Raw genomic sequence first — 21963 nt, 5'->3', positions numbered from 1 at the left:
GACGAAAGACGAGAAAATCATGATTAAAATTGGCGGCTAAACCCGCCAATCCTGATCAATAAGGCCGCTATTTGCAAAAATAGCCAACTTACTAAAAACAAAGCTGTTAAGTGTTAAGTTTATAATTCGGCCACTACTAAAATCAAAGATTTATTAATTTTAAAATTTTTTATAAAATAGTCTCTGAATTTTAGACAATAGAAATTTAAATTATTCAAACTCTTTGCGGAATTAATTTCAATGTGAAAATTTGTTTTGTTGGTATGTGCCAACTTTTTGCTGTTTTCCAGCCTTGCTCCAGCCCTTCCCGCGCTCCATGTGACCATGTGTCCGACGTCCAATCCAATCGTCCTCATCCATCGTGTTGTGGTTTGTGTGTGTTCGTTCGTGCTTTCTTTGTTCACAGAGAGACTTTTTTCATTAAAGAAGTGTTTTTGCGGGCCTTTATCGTCCTTCAAGACCGAGTCCTGAGGTTAGGAAGCTTTTTAGTTATCTTTTTTGCTCACAAGTCACAGGTGACAAATGCGTACGTCTGAAACTTTGGATAAAATTTGCTTATTATTCAGTCACCATGCCTCTTAATAAAAATTGAAATTTTAGCTTTATTAATAGTCAGTGGAACTTCAGAAGACTGACTGTGAGGGACCAAGGCGAGACTGCAGAAATTAAAAGGGAGCGTTTTGAGTTTTGAAGACAGCCTTCAATTAGCAGGAAAGCAAACCCCATCATCAGCAAGCCAGACATCATGGGAGTCACACCCTGCTCAAGACCAGCCGGTGCATGACCTTCAATAAGGTCAGTGGTGATTATTTTATTAAATCTAAATTTATTATTATTATTGTTTATTCTTCACAAATCAAGTTAACTCTTTCTTTTGCAATTGGTGGGTGAACACATGCATATGGGTTTCCTACTGCTAAAAACGAGACTGACTGCAGCAAGAAGTGGATATTTGCTTTTTTACGTTCTCAAACTTTTTGATCAATATTTTTTTTTTTGAAGTAATAAAACGCTAAAAAAAACCAAATCTAAATTGTTAAAAGTTAAAAAAATGACCCATTTATTTCTGTTTTTCTAATGGAATTTGCAATACATCTACATCACAAAGGTGTGGAAAAGGAAATTTTTGGAAATTGTGTTACAACAACAAGACACGTGGCACCTATCTAAATTTTCTTCCACACCTTTGTGATATATTACGAATTCAATTTGAATAATTGAATCTAATGTGTCATCTATTTCCAGAATGGATCAAATTTGTAACGATAACTAAATTAAACTAAATTAAATTAAATTAAGAAAATTTGAGATGGTTTTGGAGAACATATTTAAATAATTATAAAGAATAAATAAATTTTTCCTCATTAATCAATCTCTTAATTTCAAAGAATAAAAAATCTTCAATATTTAAAAAAAAAGAAAGATAATTTTAATTTGTAAATTCTGTATCAAAAGCTTTTAAAGATAAAAGTAAAGCATCTTTTTAATCTATAATTTGAGGCGGCCGGTGTTTAAATTTTTTGTTATTGATTAATTTGACCATTTATTAAGCTGTTCAGGGCATTTTTTGTTCATTATAGTGTACATAGCCATACTAGACTAGCACAAAGTTTGTTATATCAAAAAGGTTAGGGACTGTTTGCAACTCTGTGGCGAGAAAGTTCATACGGCAGCAATTTCCTCAGGCTCTCTGCCGAGAAACTTGCTCGCCCTAATAGCAAAGTATAATTTTCTCGAGATATATTTCGCATGGCTCTCTCTCATTACTTGGGAACAACCTCCAAATACATATACGCACATCTGACTGTGGGTCCACTTTGCTAAATGAACGTCCTCCTCGAGATCAGAAACGGCTGCGAATTTGTGTCCCTGAAATGGATAAACAGGCACAAGAGTGGAAAATGTGGCGCCTTTTTCTTTTTCTGCATCTGTGTCGCACACTTTCTTTTATTATTATTTTCTCTCTTTCTCTTACTCAGAGCAGCCTGGAGGTAGAAAAGTGAGAAAAGGAATGTTGTATATATCTCCTTTTTTCGTCGCTGCTGTCAAAGCAGAGAAACAGAGAGGCGCGTGTTGACAATAAATAAAATGAGGAAGAAAATTTCTGTTCCAGCGTTTCTGAGTGAGCGTAATCTGCACTGTAAACGCGTGTAAACGGGCGGCGAGGCAAATCAAGCAGGTGGCTAAAATCGACGAGCTGTGAATTTGAGATCGAAATTTGCAAAATCAAGAGAGTGCCTCGTGCTATTCGTGATCTTTTAATATGTCGCGCCATGGCAGCTCTCTGCTATGCAATAAGAGCGAATCTCCAGCTTTTTGCCGTAATTTAATTCCGAGGAGAAACATTTGCGCTACAACAGTCGCGCCGCGCGCAGTGACAAGTCTTTAGAAATTTGAAGCAAAGAAAATCACGAATGCTTCACTAAGCAAAGGACAATACGGAGGCAAATACAAGAAAAGGGAGGAATGAATTCTTGCAGCGCGCGTCTCAAAAGCAACATTTCATCTTCTCCGTCGCCTCCTTTCTCTCTGTGTTTGTGTTTTTCTGTCGCGCGCCATGCATCACAAATCTGCCGCCGCTCGTCTTTCCCCTTCAAATTTCGTGTATTTATTAAAAGAGAAGAGAGCGTTTCCGCTCCGAAATCGCGAGAAATGTTCTCGCGAATTGCCCGTCGACAATTTAATTTGCAGCAATGTAATAAAGCCGGCAGCTCTGACACCCGTTTGCTCTCCTTTTCTTTGTGCATGTGCCGTCGAGCGGCATTATCAATAAGGCAATAAATAAGCGGCATTCACTTTTTTCGGAGATAGCTGGCTGGCTGAAGCGGCGCGGGCGGCGGCCCCATACAAAGCCGAGCTGATGCCTCCTCATACCAGCAACACGGGGGGTGTCTAACATGGCTACATGCCAGAGCAGCTGACATTTTTTTATGCCGCAACAGGTTTGATGAAAATTTCCTGCTCTTTGTACACGCACAAATGAGAGAGACAGCAGCGGTGCCTTGAATGGACCATAGAAAACAGGCAAAAGAAAGCAACTTTTGCTCGCTCTGGCTAAAGGCCATGGTGGCCTGCACGAGCAGCGGAACGCAACCAGTCAGTCCCATCTGCTGGGCCAGTTGCCTAACGCCGAAAATCAAGGCGCTTTATGTATTAAATTAATTTTGGAGTCTGCATGACTTTGCCCCTCTTTTCATAAGCAATTCACAACCTTTCATTACGGGAGAGATTTTTGGTTTGGAACAATTTTTTACATAATTTTATTTAATTTTGGCAACAATTGGCAACAATCAAATTATTTTATAGAAGATAAAATTTATTTATTTAAATCAGCATTTGAAAGAAAAGCACAGTGTATTTGCATTTAAAAATTTCTAAATGTTCGAATAAAATAAAATGATTGATTAATTTAATTCTAGAATAAGATAGAATTAAAATTTTTACATATGTTCAAAATCTTGATAAAGGCAAAATTATATTTGCAAAAAGAAACAAATTTATCAAAAATATATTATTTCAATCCTTTCCACAAGGATTTTGCCTGCGAGCACACGCAACGCCTGCATGCATTATTCGGCAGTTAAGGTGTGTGCTTGACAGACGAACATGTATATTATATAGGCGTGCCAGGAGATATAACCAACATCCAATATTGTAGAGCACCTTCCAAAATGACACTTGTCACGAACGTCAACTTGCATGTCGAAGTAGCACCGGCGTATATTTTTCGTCGAATAAGACCGGGATAAGAGTGGAAAAGAGTGAGGTGTGCCGGCGCTGGTCTCTTTGGAGAGATGAGCAAAAAAAGGGGAAATTGAATTCCACTCTTAAAACTTGTATTTTTGCTCTCCGAAAAAAGAGCCAGCTTGAAAAGAGAACAGCGTGCAAAGGAATTTTACGGCAGCCGCTGCTCCCACTTTGCGGTTTTCTTTGTATTAAGGATTCATGCCTGCGTCTGCAAAATTCGTCGCACAGACACGCCGAAAAAACCCCCAACTCTTATTTTTTCTTTCCATTAACAAAACGCCCTTGTCCTGTTTATTGCGTGGATTGTTTTAATAATAACTTCAAAAACAGATAGTAGTACAAAATAATGTTAAAAATATTGTTGGTTTTGTTCTAGTAATGCAAAACATTGAGCAATGCTCCCGACAGTTTGAATGCGGTGATCGAAGCAAACAACTTTTAGACACCATATTAGAGAAGTTGTTTTGGCGAGAGAATATAAATTATTCCAAACCGGCAAAACTCGTCACTCGCTCCGGTCCCAAACAGGAGCGATCTGCTGTTGGCACATTTCAAAGTCCATTAATTCTACTAATGAATTATCAGCGAGTATTTAGGCCTGGTGCCATTGTGCGATTTGAATAGGAATAGGTATTATTTCGTTCATCTTGCACGTCCCGAGCGTGGGAAGATGCACACCCAGGCAAGACAGCGACTGCTTTATTGCGCTGTTGTGTCTCGCACCTTCGGAATTTTGTGCCAAGAGGAGATCGCTCCCGCGGCGCCACACACGCGTGCCCGGCGCCTTCATGTTACTCAATAAATAAAGCATAAAATTCGCCAAATGAAAGTTTTATGCTGGAGAAAAGTGGTTCCATCCCGCGCACCGCTGAATAAGAGAGAGCTGTCTCGACTGGTTGTCGTAAATCTGGCTCTCCGCGAATACTTGCGCGCACGTGAAACAGGGAACATTTACTCCGCTAGCTTTTACGACTGCTTTTTCAGGGTCCTCTTTCTGAATCATTATCTTTAAGTAAGAGGATAAAGTGTGTTGATTGATTGAAATTATATTTTCCAACATTAATAATAATGAAATTTGTATCATAAACACACCATACTCCTTATGTAAAAATTGATACATAGAAGTATGTACTACACACATAATAACATAATGTAGCAGAGAATAATACATATAATTTGCAACTTTGAAATGCATAAAATAATAAAAAAATTTTGTTCAGAGATGTTTTCATTGAACAAATTTACAATTTAATAGATTCAAAGAGAAGAATTTAATTTAAAATATATTATTATACAATAAAGAAATAAAAAATTATGTAAAAACAAAATTAAATTTTTAAGTATACAATATTTGAAAGTATTAAATATATTTATTTTTATTTTTAAAACATTTTTATTACTTTTTTAATTCTTCCTCAATTGAAATGTTTTAAAACAAGTAGAAATAAATAATTATTATGAGTGTGCATAGTTACATGTCCCTTGCATTTCCCAATATATGTATTTGTCTTGATATTTTTTTTTATTTGAATTCAAATTTATGGCTTATTTTAAATTGAAAAATTAAATAAAATTGTTCTGCATGCAGTCATTTCACGAATGCAAACTGTTGTGATTTCATGAAAATTGTATCAACATAATATATATGAAATTGGCACGTGCAAAATCCGGCCCACGTTCCGTTCTCCTCTCCGCTGAGCGGCGATTTGCATTTTAAATTAAATGCAGGCGCCGGAGCCGCGCGTGTGTGGCTAAAAAATGGATCAAAAGCGCGAGTTCTCTGAGCAGGCATTTGATGGTTTGGCCGCAAACGGGCACGCACAACGGTCGAATTAGTATGCGTTGCATTGTGGATGGAGACCAATACTATAGCTGGCGTGAGAGAGTGAGCAGCCCCGAGACGGGTCTTATGGTATACGGACCGCGCGCACAGTATAACCTGTGGAAGAGAATGGCACTGCTAGGCCTGCTAGAGTAGTGCTTGAGAGGAGGTTCCCTCGGGAAATCACAGCGTGGCTAAAACACACGGCCCTTTTCAATGCCGCCCCGCCACCGTGCGCGCGTGTTGTAATCTCTCTTTCTAGGCCTGCATACTTTACATAATGAGTCAAACACTCTCGAGCATTTCATTCACGTCAAAACACGTTTGAAGCTCAAACACTCGTGGGCAATTTCAATTTCAATCAATTTACGGAAGTATTAAATAGCTCAATAGGTTAGAAACTAATTGGTTCTGGGGTTCAATCAAAATTTCATTGAATGAAATTGCATCGTCGGATTAACAATTAATTGGTTCACCACGCCGCTAATGTGTGTCGTTCGTGGCATTAAAAAGTGATTTCTTTTACGGCCCGATCGGAAATTTATTTAGCCCCAGTCACTCTTCCTCTCCGTCACTGACTGCTGTTGCGAGTGTAATTGCCGAAACACCTGTCATCCGTTTTTATTGCTTGCAGCGCGGTGCAAAAGGGGAATTTTAAGTGTGGTAATCTTTTTAATCGCGCACATTTTTATGGCTGATGGCAGCAACGAGCGTCTCTCTCTCAAAGCTAAATGCCTCTTTTTAATATGCACATCCGCGCGTCTCTCGTCCACGTCGCTCACTGCATATCAAGTGCCGCCCAGAAAAGCACCAGCAACAAACTTTTTCGCTTCTGCGGAGCCGTACGCACTTTTTTACGCCAAAATTACGTCCCCTAACGGCCTCCGTCGAGTGCCACATTTGGCTGTAATTGACTTGGTTGCTTCCATTGGTTTGGATTGATTGATGACGCACATTTACTTGTTTACAACTTGATTTCGACCGTGAGGTGCATTTTTAATTTTATACACCACATGCACCATATTTTCAAGCAATATAACTAATTATTTATTGTTTTGTCACGGTATTTCCAAAGCAAAGAAGCACCTTCTGGTAATGAAAAAATATAGTAATGATTAATAGTGTATTGGCAAAATTACAAATTTAAAAAAAATTTCATTTAATGAAAATCAATAATAAAATTTCTAATTTTTTTTTCTTCAAATAGATCAATAGAGACAGAGACTTGTTTGCAAAATTCATTATAGTTTACAGTGATATTCAAGGTCAATAAAATTTGAATGAGATAAAACTAGAACAAAATAAATTTTCCTCATTAAAAAAAAAACGGTTGGATTGCTTAAATTCCTTAAATTTAATATTCCAAAATATAGTCTTGATAATCAATATTTCATATTTGTTTATTTTTGTTCGATTTCATGGCTTTAGTTTCCCAACATATATTTCCATTTTCGTTTGTTACATAACTCAAGGTATGAGCAATTTTTATTACCATCACACACGCAATGGAATTTCCATACTATGCCTCTCGACGCCAGTGTGGCGAGTAGAGACATTAAAGACAAATCATGTAAAGCCCTCTGCCATGCTGATATCCGCTAAGTAAGACACACAACAAGATAATCTCTTCATCCTTTCACCAGTGGAACTGACAAATCGCAAAGTAATTATTGAGTTGACAGCCGAAATGTGAAACTCTCCCTCAATACGTGTGGTTCAAAGAAGAAGACAGCGAGGGGTAATTAGAATGCAAATCCCCCAATTGAACAATAAAGCGCAGCTTATGATATATATATGTATGTAAGAACAACATAATCAGCGTGCATTAAGCGAACGACGTGGCAGCGCCGGATTAAGACCCGGAAGGTATTAATTTTCCAGAAAGCCTGTCTGCGAGTCTCTCTCATCTTACTTTGCCGGTGTGTGTGCAGTTGAAATGTGAAAAGCTCAAGAAGAGGCCGCCGCGTAGATGATAGGAGGAATAAAAAGAGCAAGTCTTTTGTCTCGACATGCCGTCGGAATATTATATTATTCTGTGACCTATAGGGTAGAACAACACGTATGCATGTTGTGCAGGGTGGATGCGCGAGCGAAGCAGAGAAACCTCTGCAAATATAATTCTCTTGAATATTCATTACTCGACTGCTAAAATACTATATTCCTGAGCACTGCTGCTGCCGCGATGTAATATGCGAAACAAAGGCTTGCCGGGAGACCCGACTGCGAGAGAGAAGCGCCCTGGAATAATAATAATTATTATTATTGCAAGCGTCTCGTCGTCGCCGCCGCCGCCGCTCCTGTTGCCACAATGCAGGGGTTGTCTATTGTGCGGAATGTATGTGCAGGCGTATGTAAGTCTTCTCTATTAATAGGAAAAGTGCAGTCTATCTATCTCTCTGTGTTCTGATTTCGCAAACACACAGGCCTGCCTACTGGCAAGGCTGCCGGCGGAAATTGCAGCCACTCGGTTGTCCTTTGAAGTACAGACGAGCAGTCATAGATCGTCTGTGTCCGCGCTGTTTGTATTAGACTTGAATTAAAATCCTGTCCCTTTTATGGGCTTACAATTTAATTGCAAAGGCGTGTTAAGCAAGTCCAGCCCGTTTTATATTAATCTTCCAAGCTTATGAATACTAAATTTTATAATTGGACATGTCCTTGGGAGGAGGTGAACGTATCTTTTTGCGGCCCATTTTCAAAGTTGAAATAAATAAATATAACTTTTATTGGTTTTTTTTTATGAATCAATTTTTCAAACTGCAAGAAGGGATAATATGACTCATTTCAACAAATTGAACCAAAAAATTAACAATAAGCACAAATTTAAAAATATTATTTATCATCTACAAAATTTCAAAACTTTGTTTACTAAACTCGAAAATTGTAATTCTTGATAATTTTATCTTATCTTCTCATCTTTCTGCACGATCAGCATGCACATTAAAATTAGCACTGATTAGCAGCACGTACTCTGACTTATCTATCCATATATATGGGTATAGTAAAATTTTTGAGTTTATTCTTATCTTATTCTTTGGTGGAGTGAAAATGTTTTGGGAAACTTTGAAGCTGAAAATCAACTTAAGCAGAGCGCGCGCGAGAAAGTGGAATCGACTTTTATCACAAGACGTCATTAATGATCTCCGCTGCGTTGAATAAGAACAGACAATTTACTCTCTTGGCCCGAAGGCAGCTAAACACAGGCTAAACTGCCTGCTTGCTCATCTGCTCTTTCGACTCATTCTGCGTTGATGTTGCGAAGAAACAGAGAGACGGAAGAGCAGACGCGCCCACGTACCCTCTCGCGGCGATGAATCTTGATACAAATAGGATGCGACTAACACGAGCTTTAATAATGGCAGCGAAAACGTTTTCGCTGTTCCTACATTATGGGACATTTAACGCTGCAATTTAATTTATCAGATTAAATTTCAGGTTAATCCACTTATTTAAATGCCGCTTTCGTACGCCGGTTTTTTTTCGCACACGTTATGCCACTGATGGATCTATACTCATTACACAGAGTCAACAACAAGGCGGCTGCAAAACTCGATATCGAGTGGAGGAAGGAGCAAAGTTATTTTGCAAGAGAGAGAGAGCGAATCTTCAAGCCTTCAGACACGCCGTCGTGTTTCCAGCTTGATAAAGAGGCGCGTCTGCTGATTGGCATACATTGTGGTTAAAAGAGAGAGGAGCCCTTTTTTCTCTCTCCGTGTACATACGACAATATGATGTGGGTCCTGTCGATTGTTGGTCTTTGGGTTTGTAAGATGTTTAAGGAGAGACGGGGAGGAAGAGAAAGAGCCAGTCGTTGCTCTTCTCTTGCTGGTGGATGTGACTAGCAGTCTGTTCCGCATGAGTGGGATTTAGCGCACGAGTGCAACCTCGTTAGTTCCCATTTGAGACCCGCGTCCCGTCGCATAATAGAATGGAAAATGCCAAAGCCAGCCGCACCTTGCCCTTTTCTTTTCCCGAATAATAAGCATTGTATGTGCGCCAGGTACTCTTGTCGTTGGAGATTTCATGCACAAGAATCGGCCGTGCACCGAGATAAAGAATTAATTCCTTCCGTGTCTGCTCTCATTACGCCACGCTTCTCCGACTCGTCGCGACTAATTGCAGATTACGTCTCGCTCGAGTGGTTGGTAAGGATCAGCCGCCAAATCAGAGACCTTTCAGGTCGCTGCCTTTGGACTTCACTTCTGCAAAGTCGGCGTGATTAGACTTTAGACCAGAAGGGCCGAAAGAGGCAATCAAGAGATTTAAAACATTGACTTTCTTTAAAATTTTTTTAGTCGTGAATTTTTTTACTAGTTCATAAAAAAATTAAATATGTTTGAAAATATATCAAAACAATATTATAAGTGGCGTGAGATCAAAATTGGTCCTTTACGTGAATGGATGGAACTTATGGGAAGTTTTTAATTTTTTTCCAGTGTTGCACACTGACGTAAACAATAAATTTAATCCACAATTTAAAAAAAAAATGTGTAAAAAAATAACGGTTTAAAAAACTCAATTCATTACAATTTCATTAGGAAAAACGTTTCCTTGTCATAAGTATGAAATCCTGCATTAAAATATAAATTTATAATTATTAGGCTATCGATTGTCATTGAGACGTAAGAATTAAATTTTATAATATATTTTTTTTCTTAATTCCTGATAATCAGTCAAAGTTTCTTAAAAAAATTATTTTTTATATCATAAATTTATGTATATATAATGAGCCTTGCAAATTGCAAAGAAACGGCTGATGTATTAAAATAAGATTTTTAAATTTTTAAATCTTGACATTAAAAAAATGCTATTAAATCCAAAAATTTAAATCTTTTAGACAATCCGAGTTAAAAATTTTATTATAAAAATAATTTATTAACTGTAAAAAACTCGTAAAATTCTACTACACACAAAATTTAATATTTTTTAATTGTAAATTATTTTATTTTCATTGGAATTGATTGAATAATTCATTTTTTGCCATTACATTTCTGATCAACTTTGCCTCACCTTCTTCCTTTGGAATTCCAGATTAAACAATGTATAGAAGTTACATAAAGCAGTGCAATTGTTGGGAAATTAAATCCCGTACCGCACACGTCAATCACATCAGAGGTCGACCAGCAGTCATAAAACGATGCGCGCACTCAGTCATTCAAAGTGCTGCAATTCGCATCGTGACATTTGACCACTTGCAATAATTCATCAGCCAGGCAATATTTTCCTCCGCTTGGTAGCATTGCAGATGAATCGTGCACATACCTCAATAAAAAACGATCTCATGCGAATTAAAACGAGGAATCCGCGCAGAGTTATAGGTAAGACTGGTCAGGCATAACAACCCACACACGGTTCTGCAATTATTGTGCAATGTCATAAAAAAGCCGTAAGCGTGGAGATTATTTTCGTCCGCATTACGTTGATTACTTATTATGTGCACCGCTGGCCATATTAAAAGAGACGGATCTTGATGGCAGTACTTGAAGCGCATTGGTGCGTGCCTTCGTTCACTCATTTCATCCCAGTTCTCCTTTGCAGTAAGGCAGCCTCGAGTGTGCATCTGTATGCAGCGCGTCCTGACCGTCCGCCAGACCGGCAAAGCTATGAAGTAAATAAATATACGGTTGCGCTAAAGCATGAAAAGAAATTGAGTCTGGTTCAATGGAAATATACGCGTTCAGCAATGAATATAAGAATATTGATCAAAGATATTTGATCTAATATACAATCAAGAAAATGAATAGCGAGGAAAAAACGCATTTACCAAGATGATTTGATTCAGTTCTCAGTAAATAATTGGATCTGAAAAAAATTAAAAAAAAAGACAAGGGCTAAGTGCATCAAAATTTGCAAGAAAATCCGGAAAATCTAAATAGAAAAACACTTTTAAATAAAATATTATAAATTGAAAATGACGATTTCTCTTCTAAGAAAATTTCAAATTCCTTTTTAGTAATCTTATTTTGCGCTAAGTAAAAGAATAAAAAAAAATATTTTTTAACAATAATTTATTATGAAACAAAAAATGATTTATCTACAATAATCATATTGTTGAATAATTATAAGAATTTTTGAAAATTGTGCTTGTTCAAAATTAAATATTAAGCTCAATTTATTTTATTTACAATATTCCAAGCCATACGTTTTTTTTACAGGATTTTAGAAGAACTAAATAAGAAAAAGTAATAAAAAAATTGAAATAAATTAATATTATACACCTTATAATTTTAGTAAGTATAATCTTCTTGTGAAAAAAATCACTCATGTATTTGAAGTTTGGAGTCATTGAAATTTTATCGGCATAATCTTAATACTTCCATCAATCTGTTATAGTCAAGATTTTTATTAATTTTGGTAACTATTTTGCGAAAAATTTAAGAAGTTACGTGGATCAAATAAAGAACGTAAATAATTAAGATGAGAGTTACATTAAGTACCAAGACCAAGTTGAGGTTGATTTTGTTGCTCGCAACCGCACAAGAGTAAAACCACTTTGCATCAGCTCGGATGGCGTTTGGTCAGAGTCTACTTTTATTTACTCTGGGCAAGTCAAAGGCGGCTTGCATCTTAATCAGCGAGCGCGACAGCGGCGGCGTCTAAACAAAACTTTGCAAACTTTGCGAGCCGCGCCCGCCACCGCCCACGTTCCAGGGAATGGCGCTAAATTGGGCGCCTCCAAACTTACTCCTTATGAATTTGCAACGCGTGCACGGCGAGCGCTACTTTTTTATTCTTTCACCTTGGATGCGCGCCTCTTTCTTACCTCATTTCTCATTTATACCCTTGCTCTTGGTTTGTGCAAAAGTCAGCAGGGTTGGGCGAGAGCACCCAGGGATATTGTCATTATTCTAAAAAACAAACTTTGCCCGCGCGCGCCAAGCGTCTGTGTAAAAGTTTTATTGCCCGGGACAAACAAAATACTAATATTTTATGGATTTTCTGCAACTTGCTCAAACTTCGTTGAAAATGATTAATGATTTTCATTTTTTCTCGTCTCCTGACGTGGCTTGTCTTTTTGCAAGAAAGATAAAATACCTAACCCTCAGAGAGCTCATCGTTATCTTGACAAAGAGAGTAAGTTGGTTAAAAATTTGCAATGTAACATAATAACAGACCACAGTTAATAATGCATAAAAAAAGAGAAAAAAATAATGAAGACCAAAAAGCACCTCGAGAACCACTTCTATTTTTTCATCCCATTAAAATCGCCTACTTAAAAACTAATTGTTCCAACAAAATCAATAATTTCAGTTTCAAAATAAAAATTCTCTGATTATTCAAAGCGTTACATAGGCCTAAAAGTCGTTAAATATTGCTTCATAGCATCAAATACAACTTTAAAAATTAATTGAAGTTTATTTAATTTTTTCCCTTTTTAATAATTTAAACGTAACTATAAAAATTCCTCACGTAGTTTCTTCCGAGTTGTTGATTAATTCATTAACTTTTTCCTCTAGCTAAAATTGTAATATATAAGAAGGTATCCCTCTAGTGGCAGCGATATGCCTTTGTGATAAATTAAATTTCACAAAATAATGTTTTGTGAAAATTCTTTTCAATAATCTAAAAATTTCAGTGAAATTTTATTTAGAGAATTGTACATAGAGATGATATTTTTTGACACAATAATTGGAACCTTTAGTTCGTAGCCTACACATGTAGTGTATGATATTGTTTCATTGTTTACTATAAACAATAAAACCTGTTGACTTAGGATTAAGACACCATGAAACAACTCATAATCGTGCAATTAATCTTAATTCATCTTATTTCAATTATTGTATGATTTTTTAAATATTTCAAGTTCAATCTATAAAAATTATATTACATCTAAAAGACTAATAATAAGACGATTGAAAATCTTGAGCTGCAACCAGTTTCCAACTTTCATCATTGCTATTTAATAATTTTCCCTATTCCATGAAATGAAGCCTTTTCTTTATTTTTTATTTTCCTCTTGTCACATTAATTGTGAATGTAAACTTCAAAAATCTTTTATATTGGTGAAAGTATAAAAAAAGTAAGCAAAAGTACCAAATTTGACGTGCTGAAAACCGCCCCGCATGTTATCGATTATAGTTTATACGTCTGAATATGACTTTTTTCTTGAAGTGTCAAAACAATGCTGTACGTACTAACCGTGTGCGAATTCCTCCTCAACAGACACGGACAGCACGGAATGGAGCGCAAAAAAATGCAATTCAGCGAGAGCCGCGGGGAATTTGGCGTGGGGCGGCGGGCGCCTCCGGGAGGAGTTGGCGCACATCGGACGGAGGCGGCAGCGCAGGCGACGAGGGCGCGCGCGCCCCGCCACGGCCGCCACCACGCAGCACGGCCGCGAGCCTCACGGCCGGTAGTCCGTCTGTGGCCGCCGCAAACCCTCGCTCGCTCGTTGCTCTGCGCCCATCGACGCCGTCGCCTCCGCCGCACCTGTCACGTCGCCCCTGCAGTCGGCCCGCAGTGTGCATCATGAGGGGCCATCTCAAGGACCCTGGACCGAGACCCGCGTGGACGCTGCTCTGCGTGTCACTCGCACTCGCCGCCGCCCTCTTCGCCGCGTGCGTCGCCCAACCTGAGGAGAGCCATGGCAACTGGGACCCTGACGATCCAGGTAAGAAAGAAAATATATTGAAATTTATCGATCTCTTTACGGTGTGCTAAATTAATTTTAATAGCGAGTTTTTGCCAAGTTTGCTCTTTTTGGTAGATGGAATTTGAATGACCGATCAAGCGATAAGAACGAAATTAATGCAATATAATAAGCATTCCTGCTATAATAACAATTATAATGGATTAATTGATTTTAATTATTGGTTTTTAGTAAGATTAATTTCATAAAGTTACTTAGAAAAATCAATAGTTTTGGAAAATGTAAAATCATCAGCATTATTCTGAACCAGAATTAATATCTCAAAATAGAAACTAAAACTTTTTCTGGCAGTGAATAAAAAATATAGCTTATAATTATCATTTTATGAACATTATTTTGATATTTGTTAGTTAGGTAGTCATAAATCTTCATTCTCCAATACATTTGTTTTAGTCTTGCCTGCTGGATTTGACTGTGTATATCATATAAATGTTTACCCTTTGCTTTTGAATATTAAAAATAACTATTTTATTATTTTCTTAAATTCAACGTTAATATTAACAAAACTTGTTAACTTGGAACTCGTTTTTATACTTAAAATTTTCAAAAACTAAATTAATTGAAAATGTAAAAAGTCTCCGTACTTAATGCTAATTATTTAATTATAAAAGGCACCCAGCATCATAATAATTTAAAATAATATTGGTGCAAATTCATTTCTATCTCGCTTTGATGGACCTTAAAATAGATGCTTCCATTCAAAACAAAAGCCCTGAATTATAGAACCGTTTACAAAAGACATCTTGTTATTACCTGTGATTTTCTATATTGATGTTCTCCATAGGAAGATGAAAGGGAACAATTTTTTTCGGTAAAGAGACGCTTTGCATTTTAGAATCACAATCCTCGCCCTCAATTTGCACACACCTCTGAGTTTTTATTTCGCATTTTACGGTTAAAATGAAACTTGATGCAGCAGAGGTGAAAGATGGAGGGTGAGATACTCCTTCCTTTCTGCAAATGCATCAATTTTGTTGCTCTGTTGGGGGCATATTTTTACTGTTTTTGGTGCATAAAATTTTATTTTCAAAGTTCCGTTTGTGTATATATAGTGTTTGCTCACATAAAGCGCGCGCCTTTTGAAGCGAATTGGAAACGAGGGAGTGAGGGTGGATGGGAATACGGCTGTTTTACAGCCCCCGTGAAATTCGGCAGCAAATTTTTGATGAGTTTAATTGTTCCATATAACTCTTGATGCTTTATTATACAGACGGGGAAAAGTGGCGACCGCCTGGAAATATATAATGGACTTTTTATCGAGAGTGCCAATATTTCTCCGAGCGTTGTTATTGCTCTTGATATTTTTAACATTGCATGCGATGAGAGAGTGGAAATAACGGAAATTTATAAAATAATATCACAATTGGAACGCCATAACAACACAAACGAATATCGTGTTATATTTCACAAATGGGTGCGGTATATAATACCTTTTTATGAATTTTTCATCAGTGTGGACGAAATTCACCATCTCAGCAGCAGCAATCGCTCTCTTCAATTGGGGAATCCGGTCGACAATTGATCACCGGGCGGAGAAAGAAACTCGCAAGATGAAACTCCTTGGGGTGTCTGCATGTAATTATTGCCCTGGGAAATTAGTCGGTTGGCTCCGAAAAGGGAAGCGAATATATATACACCTTCCGCTCTCTTCCTCCCGTTTTATTCTTCTATATTATTATTGCGCGTGAAATTGAGTTTCGCACCGGCGATCATTAAAAATTACGCCGTTCTGCGTGTGCGAACATTAACGAAGAAAGGGGGAAGCGGAGAGACGGAGAGACTCGGCGGCATGATTCTTAATCAAATTATTGCCGCGCAAAAAATGAAATTATGAATGCTAATGGAATGACAAAGTTTGTCTTGAAAGAGTTTCTCTCTCGTCAGGCAAAACTTTTGTAATGGAAAAATAATTGATTGAAAAACGCAATTTCTCGCTCGGGGGGCTGGGTGAGCGATAAAACAAACTGCATTTGAAAGCATTCCCTTTTTTATATAATGAATTTTCCTCCGATTTCTTCCGCCTGTGAGCAAATACCGGAAAATTGCTTCCAAGTACAACAAGTTTCGCATTGCCAACATAAAATCGAGTTCCTCTGAAATATATTTATTTTATGGCACTCGCACGACAAGCGAGATTTCCTTCGCCGTGTGCTAATAATCCTGAATTTACCAGCAAAATAGTTTCATGTTACAGTGGAAAAGAAGAAAAGTTGTTATCAAACTCCCATTCCGGCCGGGAAACATATATGCACCATAAAAAGCTGGCTCGGGACAGAATGCAAATAGACATTATTTTAAAATGCATCACTGGCTGCTTGCCTGGCTGGTCATACATTGCGAGTTAATCTTTTAGAGCGGCGCGCAAAAACGGGCCACTCACCAGCGATAAGTTTATAAATCCTTGTCGCAAGAAGTGGGAGCAGAGAACCCGCTGCTGCTTTTTGCTCTCCCAAGTGCAAGAGAGCTGCTAAAAAGCACCAAGTTTGACGCAACAAAAAAAGGGAAGCTGCGGTTTAGTGAAAATGTTGGAAACGGGTCAGCCGAGTGACGAACTGCGGGCTTTGCTGCTATTAATTTTCAGATTTAAACCATTCCGAAAACTCATCAGAAATTTTTCCTTGTCAAAAAAAGGATGGCTTTCCCTGTTAATTATCCTGCTGTCAATTTGCTTTGTCTAGCAAAAAGTTTCGGAAGCAAAACTTGATATATCGAGAGACATCTTATCAGACAACAAAGACTAATGAAAAGGCTTTTATTTTTCTCTCCACCTGCATCAAATTTCCCGTCTTTCATTTTAGGTTGTTCCAATAATCACCGCGCCGCAACTTTATAATCAAAGTGAAGCCTTCCTTTTTAGGCACAATTGATTGACGTCGTGAAATGGCGCTTTTGTCCGCCACACAATGAAAATGCGTCGTTGTCTTTTTCCCACAACAAGCCGCCCCCCATTCTTTCAAATTATCGCGGTAAATAAAGTGTACGTGTGTAATTTAATTCGCACAAGCATGAAGAAATCATTAGAAGGCAAACAATTGATCAAACGCGCCACTGACGCCGTCTCGAGCGCGGCCGCTCTGATTAACATCGCGGCACGAGAAAGGGGTTGTGTGGCAGCTGGAAATTCTTTGCCCAGCGCACACCTGCACAGAATTTCGTGCCAAGTTCAATTTTCCGCAGCGACGGGGCAAAAAGTTTGCGCTACAAATGTGTGCGAGGGTGTTGTTGGTGTTGCAAAAGACGCGTGTTTTTCACTATGCTGCTCCCCAACCACACCCGGACGCTGAGCGACGGGCAGCCGCTTGGCATACAAACTATTATCCTGGTGTTATGCAACTCTTTTCTCAACTTGATTTTCTCGTGTATTTCCAACAAATCAACCTTTTGTATGAAACAAAGTAATTTAATTTTTAATTCATACCACACCAATCAAATCTACTATGAAGGACAAGGACCATTAATTAAAGTTAAATGCTTTCTTTTTTCTATTTATTGCTGTCTGAAAACTCAAATCACAGCTATGACGTTTGAAAGAGGTAAAAGTGAGAAAAATATTTGCATCTTGAACAATTTTTCCGATTTCTTTATAATAATGAATATAATTGTATTCCAGAGTAGATATGCTACTTTGTTTTTTATAACTGTCATTATATTTGATCTGACCAGGTTCTGATCATAAAAATTTAATAAATCAAAATACAATTTGTGTAACAAAATATTTACTTGAAATAAAAACAAATAATAATCATAGTACTTGGAATGTATAGTTAAATTATTTTTGCATTAATTTTATTTTGCAATATTTATCCTTATTTTTATAATTTTAGCTATTGTGTTAAAATTTGCAAGCAATCTTTTTTTGTCCTCTTTTCTAGAAGACAAACTTAAGTAAAGTTAATGATTAGAATGCTATATATTTTTCATCTCCTGAATACAATCGTAATAGGCTTCAAGCGTGTAGATGATGATTGTCATCTACCCGTCACGGGTCTATAATTAAAAACTTTAAAAAAAAAATAACGATATTTTAAATCGCACTCTAAGAATTATATTATGCTCAATGAAAATTTAATAACCTTTCGTGCTTTGTGATTGTTCCTTTTACCATAATTCTGTGTGGAATTTAATTTTTAAATAAATATTGAGAGCTGTAAAAATAATGTAACCTTCGGTAGCTTGAGCTTTGAACTAAATTTAGATCCAAAGCGCTCAAAATTACAAATTGGGAATATTTATTAAAAAGTTAAAATTTGTCTTTCTATCAAGATGTCTTTTGTTATTCAGAAAAAGCCAAAATTGCTTTGATTTTGTAGTAAAAATAAAAACAGCCTTGCTTTCTTTCGAGACAAAGTTGGACTTTCAAATTCCAAATTTAATAAAATCAGATTAATACCATTTCCCTTTTGCAGCAAAGCCTTTAAATTCAAGCAAAAATATAACAAAAATAAAACAAATTTGCTCACAATGATAGAGTCCGGCTTTATTAAAAATTCAAAAGCCTGATGAAATTTTATCGCCTTTGTACTTTTCTTGTCAGCTACCGTCATACACGATTTGGCGTCAGTCGATCAATAGGTGCCATTTCGCAAACAAGCATGTATGCACACGGAATGTGCCCGTTCTCGTCCCACGGTAGAAAACTGCAGTAAAAACCTTCAGATGTGAACTCACCTGCTCGTTTAATAACAGGCATGTGTTAATAATAAATATATACACAGCGCAGCATCGATTTATTTACCATTTCACGCCAGCGTTGCACCCGATTTGCACGAAGGCCTCATTAGTTGCGAATGGCTTGGGTGTGGAGCTACGTATATACCTTTCTATTCGAAGAAGCCCAAGGCACCGAGCAAGGTGTTCTAGCTGAAATAAATCGCAGCGGGACGCCCGCGTATATAACACGGTGAATATTTCCTTGCAGTGAAAAGCGTTTCTCTCTCCCTTGAAATATTATTAGTCAGGACTGGAGTGCGTGATTTCTCAGACATTTAGACCGAGTTGCAAATCAACGTGTTTACGGCAGTGTTAGCGCGAACTCTATTTCACGTCGATTCTCCTCTGCAAATCACAAATTTGACTGCTTATATAATTATATAAAACATTCCATTGCAAGTTCACGGCTGATTGGTATCAAAGTTAATTTTGCACGGCAAACACAGCAGTCACCGACAAATTTTATTTGCTTAGTGGGAGCGCGCTCATTTGAATTTTACAAATGGCGAAGCAAAAAGTACGCGAAAAATTCCCATGTGAGGCAAAATCGATCAGCTGGACAGAATTAATGACTGTTTGCTTAACTCGCCGACAATTTTCCGTGTGGAACATAACTGTCCGGATATTGAACAAAATGTATCACAAGTTGAGTTAATTGCACAAATTTACGAGCATAAAAAACACATACAAAAATTGCTACACAGGCTAAAATGTGTTAATTATTTTCTGTGAAATTAACTTTACAATTTTTTCTGCTATAAAATATTTAAAATATTTGCAGAAATTATATAAAGAAAATAATCCCACACAATAATGAATGTACTATGTTTTTTTCTGGATTTTTTCATCATCAGAAAAAGCGGAGAGTTTCTTTTACACAATTCAATTTAAAATTCATTCCGAAGAAGGAAAATCCGTAGCTGTCGTTCCCAGAACCAACCATTCACAAGCTTGCAAATTTGACCCGTTTTCCTCTTTTGCTAAAAAAAACTCCGTTCCACATTTTAATTCATCACGAGGTTGGCGTTGTGAATATTCAATTATCATCCGAAGAGCTGCTCTCCAATTTACATCATGAAGTCTCTCCTCCTTCAGATCACAAGCAATTTAAAAACATGGGCTGCATCCAATTGCGAGGGATGCCATTGATGTAATTTCTATGCCTCGCCAGCGCACAGTCCCAACTGAATCGCGGCGGCGAGTGAGAGGGCGAGTGGAAAGATCCACGCGGCTGAGCGCTCAAGTGACCTTATTATTGCTGCAGAGAGTTCCACAATAAGTTTCCAGTCATTAAATCAGAGGAGCACATAAGTTTGTCGGGCAGGCTGTGCCGTAATATCACTTTTGCTCCAATATTGCTGCTGTGTCGGACGGTAGCGCGCTGTTCATTTGATGTGTGAATAATAGAAAGTCGTTAAAACAAAGCCCGACGGTTTTCCGAGAGTAATAACCGAGCGCTCCGAATGAAAGGTGCGCCGAGCCCTGTAATCGCCGGCGTGGATAATTGAATTTTAATTCGTGAAATCGGCAGTAAAAATCCAGCTGTCCATCTCTAATTACGCAAATATGAGAGAGAGTGCACTCTGGACATAAATCCAGCTGGCGTATAAAACTGAGTAATGCGCGACCTGCACAGCATTAAACAGGCCGACTTTTGCGCTCGCTTTAATCTGCATCCCGGCGCACCGTGAATATTTTATGCGATGGAAATGCATGCAAAAAAGCTGCTGCGTCGAGCACATTTCAGCATAATGTACAAATAAATGCAGAGAGCAGTACGGGCGTGTATCTTATCAACGCGCTATCGACAGCGACGAAATGGCTGCCAAATTATTATTGCGCTGATAAAAGGTGGAGAGGAGGAGGAGATGCGCCGACGGCTCTGTAAAATGAGACCATCATCTAGATTAAAAAGAGCCGCTTTGCAAATTGCAATTGACTTTTTGCTGCATGCAAACAAATCAAAGGGAAAATGCGCCTGTGCCGGGTAGAAGCAATTTTAGCATGCAAATGGACGGCGGAATGGAAAATTGCACTTTTGTTTTGAACAAGGATTACAAGGATGTTGCATTGTTGCTTAATATCTTATTTTACATTAAATATAAAACAAAATAAAATTATGCGAACCAAGTACAGTATGCAATATACATAATATGTAGGAAACTATAAAGTTAGTGGCTAGAAAAAAAATACCCATCGAAAATATTTTTTTCCTTCAAATACACTGGACGGCATTGATTTCGGTCATCAATGACAAAATAGTTTAATTTGATTGAATGTCAAGAGTCTTTAGCGTTATGTAACTGCCAAAAATTGAAATTTGAAGTGTTGTGAATAGTTACTTTGAAAAGAAAAAATCTTTGGGACAGTTATTGGTCAAAGAAAGGTTTGAAGTTTGGAAAAAAAGATATTAAAATATCACCTACTGATTTTAAAACAAATTATATGCCATTTTTATCTTTTGAAAAGAAATTTTGAATATAATTAACCATAATTTACAATTGATATTAAAATATATTTTTATTTTAATATCTTTTTACTGTTCAAGAATGGACTTATTATGAATGCAATGAATTTATTATTTATTTTATTAGCACAGTTGTTAAATTTATATTTTTATTTATTATCAAACTGAAAATTCCAATTTATTATTAAATTTGAAGAAATAGTTCATGAAAATGGAGTTAGAGTACAATCATACATATTGTTTGAATTTTAATATCCAAAATAGGACAAATTTATGATAAATGCCAATTGAATTAATTTATATACTGCAAGACTTTTAAAATATCATTTAAGAATTGGCAAGTTTCTGAGGTTGCAGATATTGAAGTTCGGTGCCCCACAAAATGGCGAATCAAGACTGAGGCCACGCTGTTTTGTTTCAAGGAAGGGAAATTGAATGCGCGCCGACTGCAAATAGGTCAGAGGCGTGCAGCTGCCTCTTCCGTCATTCTTTCACCGCGCCGAGTCGAGCAGGCAGGCGTCCCGTTTTGCTAGTAATTTTGCTCAAGTAGATTCGCACACAGAGCGA

The 21963-nt window shown here is 37.4% G+C and overlaps 1 protein-coding gene across 11 annotated transcripts in view; it reads left to right on the top strand.

The window, feature by feature from the left end:
• The first annotated feature begins 330 nt into the window (after positions 1–330).
• LOC132195489 (hemicentin-2-like) overlaps positions 331–21963 on the top strand; it is a 132231-nt gene continuing 110598 nt past the window's right edge. For 5 of the 11 annotated variants that reach the window (XM_059617587.1, XM_059617566.1, XM_059617512.1 and 2 more), the window contains exons 1-3: positions 342–472; positions 601–795; positions 13733–14180. In XM_059617587.1, the coding sequence (XP_059473570.1) occupies positions 781–795; positions 13733–14180 (463 nt within the window). In that variant the 5' untranslated portion in view covers positions 342–472; positions 601–780. Of the gene's footprint in view, positions 527–600; positions 796–13732; positions 14181–21963 lie in introns of all 11 variants that reach the window. The other 6 variants (XM_059617551.1, XM_059617528.1, XM_059617534.1 and 3 more) reach the window with 6 other exon arrangements.

This window comes from Neocloeon triangulifer, unplaced genomic scaffold (assembly GCF_031216515.1).
Source record: "Neocloeon triangulifer isolate White Clay Creek 2 clone unplaced genomic scaffold, ASM3121651v1 ptg000001l, whole genome shotgun sequence".
NCBI classification, from domain to species: domain Eukaryota; kingdom Metazoa; phylum Arthropoda; class Insecta; order Ephemeroptera; family Baetidae; genus Neocloeon; species Neocloeon triangulifer.
This window is presented reverse-complemented; position numbering and strand designations above follow the sequence as displayed.